General features: G+C 39.2%; 1 protein-coding gene across 1 annotated transcript; it reads right to left on the bottom strand.

Moving 5' to 3' along the window:
• Positions 1-574: 574 nt before the first annotated feature.
• On the bottom strand, positions 575-8,946 carry ZNF706 (zinc finger protein 706). Its single transcript, XM_036762458.1, has 4 exons — positions 8,696-8,946; positions 4,801-4,937; positions 3,648-3,755; positions 575-2,912 (listed from the first exon to the last, which is right to left on the bottom strand). The coding sequence occupies exons 2-3, from the start codon at positions 4,933-4,935 to the stop codon at positions 3,660-3,662; spliced, it is 231 nt and encodes a 76-aa protein (XP_036618353.1). The 5' UTR covers positions 4,936-4,937; positions 8,696-8,946; the 3' UTR covers positions 575-2,912; positions 3,648-3,659.
• Between the last annotated feature and the right edge of the window lie 231 nt (positions 8,947-9,177).

Raw genomic sequence — 9,177 nt, 5'->3', positions numbered from 1 at the left:
TAACAAAGGAACTGTCAAAAGGGCTAAAGTCTCTGACTTTTTTTTTTTGTCTTAAAGCAGTGCTTTTCTTCTTCTAGTGCACCTAAATGTAAGAAGATTTAATTAGCTGCCCTGGGCTTTTTAAATGAAGCTTTTTACTTTTAAGTTGACATTTCAAAATGTTGTCAAGGTCATCAGGAACTTGTTTAATCAAAAACATTTTACTAACCTAAGCAAACTTTTGTTTTTAGTCCTAATGGTTTTAGAATGTTGACATTAGGTCTTCCTTCTCCTCCCAACTGTCTCAGTCAGAAAAGGCCCAAGACAGAGAGATTCAATTACCCTTCTCAGTCTTAAAAAGGTACTCTCTCAAGAACCAAAGAAACAGCTAACTTCTGATTGGTGTGTTGTCAAGAAAAGCGAAGGAATGAAAAGAGGCCTCCTGCTACTCCAGGACTTGTTTTAGAAATAGCTATAGTGAATTTCACTCAAAAGCTGAATAGTTCCCTAAATTAAAAGGGAGGAGGATAAAGAGAAAAACCTCTTTGGTAACAGGCAAGAAATAGATTTTACACTACTTTATTTTCTTTAATATTTTCTTTAATAAGACATTACAGCACACAACTGAGCCTCCAGTGTGTCAGTTAACAGGGGGTGTATAGTCATATGAAAGAGTGGAAACAAATTTACTATTAACCCCACTCCCTTCAGCAACTGATGTCTACTTAGAAATGAAAAAAAAATCCTCCCTCGATATATTTTATTAAGCCTTTTGAAGACATCATAACAATTAGATGTGTTATAGAATCTTCAAATTACAAAAATATTTAGTTAGGGCTCTGAAATTTTAAGATTTTCCCCTGTTGAAGATTTAACTCACACACAACAAACCAAAAAAAAGAGTAGCTGAGCGAACAATTCACATAGTAAGTCTGAGAATTAAAGGTTTTATGCAAGATAAATGCAGCTATTTTTCCTGTCACTGTGATACAGCTTTAAATGTGGTCTTTAGGTTCTCATAATGAATTGAATACAAACATAAAAACCTTTTATTAAAAAAATTATACAGTTAGTAAGGCAACTGAAAGAAAAACTGAAATTCAAAGATGACGATTTTTAAATGAAAAACACTTCACTAATCAACATTGAAAAAACATATACGCTCAGAACACTTCTTTTTAACTGAAATTAACCAGAATAACACCCAGCACATGAATAAAGCCAGAATTCTAGCTTTCCTGGTAAATCAATATTAAGATACCATGTAACTGATAGCCATGTAACTAACATTCAGGGAATGGAAAAAGGGTACTACTAAAAAGATTTTCTTTTGGTCAGGTGAACAGTAAGAGCCTTCTTATGAACTATCTCCATCAGACCATCAGATCTTTACCTTAAAACCTCATTTTAAACAGTAATAATACATACAATGTAGTAGATGATGCAAAACTGTAGGAAGAATCTGCAGTGACAGTTACAAAGAAGGATAGAATCTGGTGTCCATGAGATCTGGCTACTAGTGTGCTACTATTCCCTAAGTTTATATTTGAATACTGTTCTTCCTATTACATTTAAAAAAAAAATCAAATCAGTTAAAATGGACACTATTAACAAATTTAATCCTGCAGTTACAATGAGAATAAATTGTTAAGAATCAATATCTAAACATAGTCTCTCTTCACGTGGCAGGATTTAACTTCATCTGAATTCTCTTCTCCACAAATACTTTTAACATACACCTATATAATAAATCTATGGGTGTAAAATTGTTCTTGGGCCCTTAACCAAATCCAATGTGGCCTTTAAGAGTTTAAAAATAAAACCAAAATACATTCTTAAAGGCAATGACACCATATGGGTACTTAGTTTAAGTATGTCATTCCATTCTTCCTGTTAGATGTTTACAAGCCACAAAACTGGCCCATTTATTTTCCAATTATTTTGGTAAACATTTAAAATAATCCTTTCAGAAGTTTAACCTTCAATTTAAAAACATCTAGAATAATTCTGAAAGAGATTTACATATTACAGACTGAAGACAGACCAGTTTATAGTTACAAATTTTCCAAACTTAATCTTACATAAAATGGTTAAATAATTTTTCACCTCTTTCATTATACATACTTTAGAACCTTATTTTTCGCAAGGAAAACTCTGTTCCTTCAATCATTCACCAAGTACTTGTAAGCTGTTCTTTAACCAATAATTTAATTTATATCCAATTCGGAGCCAGCAAGAAAAGGATTATTTTGTCAAATTTGCAATTCCTTTCTCAGAACCTGTCCCAAGTTGTTTTCAGTACTGGCACACCCAATTCAGGCACAACTGAAGGGGGAATGGCACATAATTCTTAAGGAGTTTTACTAAACAAACCTACAAATTAAAATATTTAACATGTTTATAATGACAGTAGTTAATCAATGCTTTTTTTTGTTTCATTAGCTGGCTACCTAAAATAATATGATAGGAATACATGTATTGAATGAGTCTGCTTTAGATTAACCAACAAACTTGATGGGAAAGGGGGCAGAGGCAAAGCATTTGCAATTCTAGCTGATGTCTTCATTAGATTTTAAGGCAGATGCGTAAAGGTGGAACAGAACTTCTACAAGCATTTATCCTGTGATGTTGTAAAATCAAAGTACTACTTTATTAAATGAGTTATTTTACACAGTATGAACATCAATATAATTACAATTGTAAAAAAATTTTTATAACAAGGATGGACTGATTTTCAGGATTTCCAAATCAGGGCCCAACTGTACATTTACACAGAATTGTCTTTGCATGAAGCCCAAAAGGGAACAGCATAAAAATGAGTGTTTCTGTAGCCCCCTTATTTTTGCTGATCAACAGTTTGTTAGAAAAGCAGCTGCAGGTTTGTTACCTAAGGTCTGAGATAGTAGAAGAGTCAATAGGTGCCATGAATTCACCTACAAAAACATAAGAATAGCTTTCAGTGAATGCAACTGTTACATGACACTACCCTTATACACTGCTTTTACTGCCCAAGAAAGAAGCAAACTTAGATTTGTGACAACGAACGTGAATTTCATAGAAAAGCAGTCTCTAGATTCGGCTGGTCTTTATAGCTAATTGGGTTTTTTTCCTACCCCAACAACAGATCTCTGACTGGTTTACTAAGAGACAATTTAAAGGAGTGTGTGTGATGGGTGGAATCCAAAACAAATCACCAAGAGTGAAAACTGATTGTTTTCAAGGAATTAAAATACATGAATTTTTTCCTATAACACTAGAACACAGCATGCACCAACAACTGCATAATCCTGCTCACCTATATTAGCCTGCATCATTTGTGGGAGCAAAGTCTCTCAAAATACAACTGTATTAACTATTCTCTTCAGGTTGATTTATCGTTTCCATTCCAGGAGGACCAGGGCTAGCCAGCTTCCCCTTTCTTTCTTTCTTTCATTTATTTATTTTTGGGCATAGCAGCAGTAGTACAAGTTAAAATAGATCTGGTGTTTTGAAGACATGTTATGAATTATTGCAAAATCTTTTTTTAGTACAATTATGAAGTCTTAAGACAGGGAAGCAATTATCAAGTCTCAGCCAGAAGACAAATTAATCTCACAATTTTAGGAGATAGGTATGCCATCTTGGACAACCCTGACATTAAAACAAACAAACAAAAAAAAATCAGTGACCTGTAAACAACTTTATGCCTGAACATCAGCCAATTCTGGAGGAAGTGGAGTCTTAGGATGTTTGCTCTCAAAGTGCTGTTTGAAGGTCTTGGGGTCCGGCATTTGTGTCTAATGAGTAACAGAATGAAGAGGCAAAGGATAAAAATAGAAGAGAAAAAAAGAAGAGAGAAAAGTTAGTTATCATGGAAGAAAAACTGAGATGTTAACAGTCAAAGAGGCAATATTTCGTGGATTCAATGAATCTATAAAGACTATACTAGAATATACTCACTTCCACGCAATGATTCTACTCCAACCTCAAAATTTCACTTCATACAAAAAGATTCCTACCATGTATATTAGAAGCTATGTCAGTTAAATTTGACTATTATTACTTTTTATTTCAATCTTATTAACAGTTCTATGCCATGTCTCATCAAGGGCAAAATATTTCATCAAATCCAATAATGACTCCATTTTAGAAATAGTCTTTCATTTGTTGTTCTAGCATAATGATCATTTCCAGTAGTACTTTCAACTAAGCTATAAAATGCTCAGACCAGCACTATCCCCACTAACGGCAAGCCTACAGCCTTCTTTGTACATGTCTTGCATGTCAGTGCACTGTCTTGCATTCTCATAAATTTTCAAAGCTCCTGTTGTCCAGATGATAAGGCAGAAAGAGGCTTAGGCCTTGTACTTACAAACAGGTCCCTCATCATCTTTAAACCAATTTACACACACTAAACTTGCCCTGCTCTTAGTGTGATTAACATTCTAATTATGCTCACATACCTAGACTATACAACAATTATGAACTCATAAAGAAGTAAATGTTTAAATTTTAAAGGCAACTCTGAGATTCTCTTATGTTATATTCAATTCCTAAACTAGCAACATAGTACACAATTTCCTTGCAAGGTATCAACTGATGTGCCCTGAAGACACCATTCTTATTTAACATGAAAGCTCTATGTATAAGGAATATCATTTTGATAGCAATATTAAAACTGATTAGAGGGAAGAAAGCAGAGGTGGGAAGAACAGGTCTGGACAGGTGGTAATGAGGGATCTGGCTAGTTTAATCATGGATACCACAACTTCATACAAATAAATTTTTATCAAAGTTAACAGAACTGTCCACAGAAATGCTGGGCCTTCGAGCCCCTCTTACCCTACAGACAGTGCAGGTATATATCAAGGCAGCCTTGGCAGCAGCCTTCTGATCGTGTCCTTGTTTCTTTTTCTGTCCAGCTTGTTTTTTGGCATTTTTCTGCTGAGACTGAATCTTCTGCTGTCCACGAGCCATATCTATAGATAAACACAAAGTTATTAACATGTAGGTGCCGGCGATTAATTTGTTAAGAAGCAATGTCAAAGACACATGGTCAGTAGGACGTGTCTAACACAAAGCAAGCTTAATAGGATGTCTTTTCCCCCCTTTCAGTATCTGGAATTAAAGTGGTAAAGTATGAAATAAAAAATTTGAGTTAACTAAAATTTTTTGCAGTTTTTTTGATGAAGAATTTCTCTTCAATTTTGTCTTTTGGCAATTTTCTCCCTCATTTAGTCAACGTGAGGCTTGAGTCTTACGACTTAGGAGAAACAAGATCTGTCACCTAATGCCTCAAAACAAGGAGATCAGAGCAGCAGGTGGGAATTACTCTTCTCTTGAAAGAACACTCAGGTTTCATAGTACTACTACACGCTAACCACCCTTGAAATTAGTCTTTCTAGTGCTGCCTCCATTTATAATATTCAAGGCTTGATGAAATTTCCATTTCAAGAGACAGGCCAGGTGGAAGAGTTAAACGAAACTGATCCATTCTTCCTGCTGTACCATAATCCAAGGAACCCTTCCGGAAAAATCTGCTAACAGATACATAATGACACAGTAGGGGACAAGCACTGCATCTGGACCCAGAAACCTAGGGTTTGAATTCAAATTCTGCCACTGACTAGTAGCATGATTCTGACTAGTAAGTTATTTCACCTTTTATTCCTTGTTTACCCATCTGTAAAACAGAGATACTATTACTTGCACCACTGACCTCACATGATCATTTTGACCTAAGTACGTCAAGGACTGGGCAGGTAGGTGGTGAAGGGGATAGAACAACAGGCCTGGAATCATCGTGAGCTCAAATCTGGTCTCAGACATTTACTACCTCTATGATCCCAGGCAAGTCACTTAAACCAGTTTGCCTCAGTTTCCTCATCTTATAAAATGAACTAGAGAAGGAAATGGCAAACCACTGCAATATCCTGACCCCAAATAGCGTCCCGAAGAGTTATAACATGTGTGAAATGACTGAACAAAATTCTTGTTTCATTATCACCACACCACAAATACTGGTGGTCCAAAGCATTCAATCATTCTAAAAACAGCTACACTTTCTTGAGGAAAAAAAAATCACTATTTTTAAACTCGGAGATAATCCTGCTTCAGATACTTAGGTGTCAGGCAAGTCATTTAAAAGATGCTACAAGAGAATATATGTAAAGCACTTTCTAAGTCTTACAAAAAAGCTCTCTGTAGAGATGTGTATGTCAAGTTTTGTTGTTTAATCAACCTGACCTATCATTTTATTGGTATAGGGAAACTCCTGATACCAATGCCAGCTGGTACCTTCCCATGTAACTTATGGCTTCATAGGGTTAACCCAGAAAAAGATCACAGCCAGCAACATACTTTGAGAAGACTACAAATGAACATTATTTATGTTGCAGTGTATTTTATTTTGTTAAACATTTCCCAATTACATTTCAATCTGAATCAGGGCACACTCAAGAGCTCTGTGCACAGCTTGCAGCCCTAGATCACTTAGAAGGCAAGTGATTTGCCCAGGGTCACGGATAGTTCCACAGACTGGACTGGAACCCAGGATCTCTCTTCAAGGTTTCTAACCCAGCTCTATTGCTGTCTCTAGTCTTTTTCTTAGTTCATAAAGTGCCTAGCCTAAATAAGCTTTTTTAAAATAACCGTATTAGACTGTAAGTATACTTCTAAATTCATGTCTACATATTATCCTAAAATGAAAGTTCAAACCTCTATTACACACACACACAAATGAATGCATACCCAACTAGCCCTGAACAAAAATTCTACTTAAACAGTGTTACCAGATAAAATTACTCTTACACTTCATGTCTGATACATGTGATTTTCTTTTTAAGTAGATGTCATATCAAAAGAATTAACAGCCAAAGCAAAAACCTGAAGTACTGTATTTTAGACAATCTGCCTTTAGCATTACATTTAAATTGAGAATCAAAAGCCAAACAGGTTTTCCTCAATGTTTACCCTTCGTATCAAGGTTACATATTTGTAACAGGCCTTAGAAATACTTAATACACTAACCTAATCTCAATTGATTCCCCACCACCACCCTCCCTTTCACCAGACAGAAAAGGTTTCAAAAGTAGTTTGGTAACATGTAAAGACTTTATAAGCTGAGTGTCAGTATGGACACCCTCCCGTTTTTTGTAATCTAGGACTTATGTAGTATTTAAAAGTGTGTTCTGTTTCAAAATTTAATACAACTAAAAATCACTATTTCTACTATAATGGAAGTTGTCTTGACTACTGTGCATCAATGGAAAGGTAGTTTCCAGTTATGTCAGATTCACCGAAGTCTCAATAGTGTTTCTTATAATCAAAATACTATAATTCTTTTGTGTTCCAGTTAACTTAATGTACTTTTTAAGTTTACCCTGATTTAACCTTTAAACCTTGAAGATTAACCTTTACACATTGTGGCACAGCACTTCAAAGCTTCCTATCCTAAAATGGCAGGCCACTCACTAACAGAATTCCAGAAGTTTCTTAAGATGAAAGAAATCTCTACTTAAGCTGTTAGGATGGTTCCTTTCTGTTCAAAGACCTGATACACTGCTTAATTACTTTTGTATAGTGGTACAAAGTAAGATCATCAGTTTGTGGAACAATGTCCCAGTTTTTTTAAGGAAGGAGGCATTCTCACTTCACTAAAAAAAAATGTATAAAATATATAAAAGAATTATTATTATAACAGTTTTAATACAAGCATTCTCATGGCCTCCCTCAGACCAAAAGAAAAGCCACACTACTCCTCTTCTCATAGTTAAAGATGCAGGATTTGGAGAGACAAAAGGCAAAATTAAATAGTCAAAACCTAAGGTGGAGAGAAGTTTCTTGAGTTCTGACACTACATAATAGCGATTGCCTTTCTGAAAGTAGATTTGCAAATTGACATCTATTACTTGATAGCTAGACTTTGGCCAGACTTGAGAGTCAACAAAGTTTTCCACTAATTCTTAAGTATAAAGATCCCCCTTTCTCAGGTATCATAAAACAATGTAGTGGAAGGCAACAAGTAATTTACAAATGCCCGACCTTCAGAGTTCCACCAAACTCTTCCATTTTACGTGGTTTTTTGGTAGGGGCCGCAAAATGGGGGTGGGGGCGAAGGGAGGAAACCAGAGAAATGGGTTTTCTTAGAAGATGGCCTAAGTTCCAGGAGTTTAAAGTAGAAAGAAAAAAAAGGGGAGGGGGGGAACTAGAGAAACGGTCCAAAACCCAAACAAATGAGAAAGAGGGGATTGGTATTTTTGGATCGAGGAAGTGCCTGCTCCCCACACCATCTGGACACCCCTAAAAAAAGCCCTTCCAAGTCCGGGAGGCAGCTCAAGACGAGACCCATTCTTGACACGAGCTTTTGATTCCCTCTTTTCGGGGGGGTGTTGGGGGGGCTTCTCTCGGCTCCCCATTTCACTGGCGGAGCTCACGCGCCCCCTCCCCTACTAGTACCGTGCGTGGGGCATCCAAGAGCCAGCCCCGTCCCGTGCGCCTCCCCCACCCCCCAGCACTGCTCCGTTCTGCCTCCCAAACTGACCCCGAGCAAAGGCCACGCTCCCCGAAACCTGCGCCCTCATTTAGTCCCAGGCCCTCCCGCGGCTGCATGTCCGCCCCCCACCCCCGGGGCGGGCTGCGGCAGGAGCGACGGACGCCCGGGCCCCGGCCTCGTTCGCTCGGTCCTCCCCGTCCCGGCCCCTTCTTTCCCGCCGTCGCGGTGCCCGGAGCCGCTTACCGGGGCTGGGACAGTCCCGCGTCTGAGGCGCCGCGCGGGGCGAGGGTGCTGGGGGGTGGGGGAGGGAGGGAGGGAGAGGGAGGGAGGAGGGACTGAGTGAGAGAGAGCGCTCCCCGCACGGCCTCCTCCTCCGCCGCCGCCGCCGCCGCCGCCGCCACCCGCCCGCCCGAGAGAGGAGAGAGGGAGCGCACAACAGTCCGCGCCTCACGCCCGCCGCGCGCACGCGCCCGCCTCAATCGGAAGAGCTAGACCCTACGGCGCCGCGTGCACACGCGCGCGAGCACGCCCGCCCACGCTTCCCGGCTGCTGCGGCGGCGGCGGCGCCTGCTCTCCCGGTTTCCCCAGCGCCAGGCGCGCACCCACTCTCTTCCCCCGACACCCCCCTCCCCACGCTCTCCCACTCTCCCTTCAGCTCCGCCCTTCGGCTCCCTCCCCTACGTCCCCCTCCGCTCGCACACCGACTCTTTTCCGGTCGGCGCGGA

Source organism: Trichosurus vulpecula, chromosome 1 (genome assembly GCF_011100635.1).
Source record: "Trichosurus vulpecula isolate mTriVul1 chromosome 1, mTriVul1.pri, whole genome shotgun sequence".
Taxonomy (NCBI): Eukaryota; Metazoa; Chordata; class Mammalia; order Diprotodontia; family Phalangeridae; genus Trichosurus; species Trichosurus vulpecula.
This window is presented reverse-complemented; position numbering and strand designations above follow the sequence as displayed.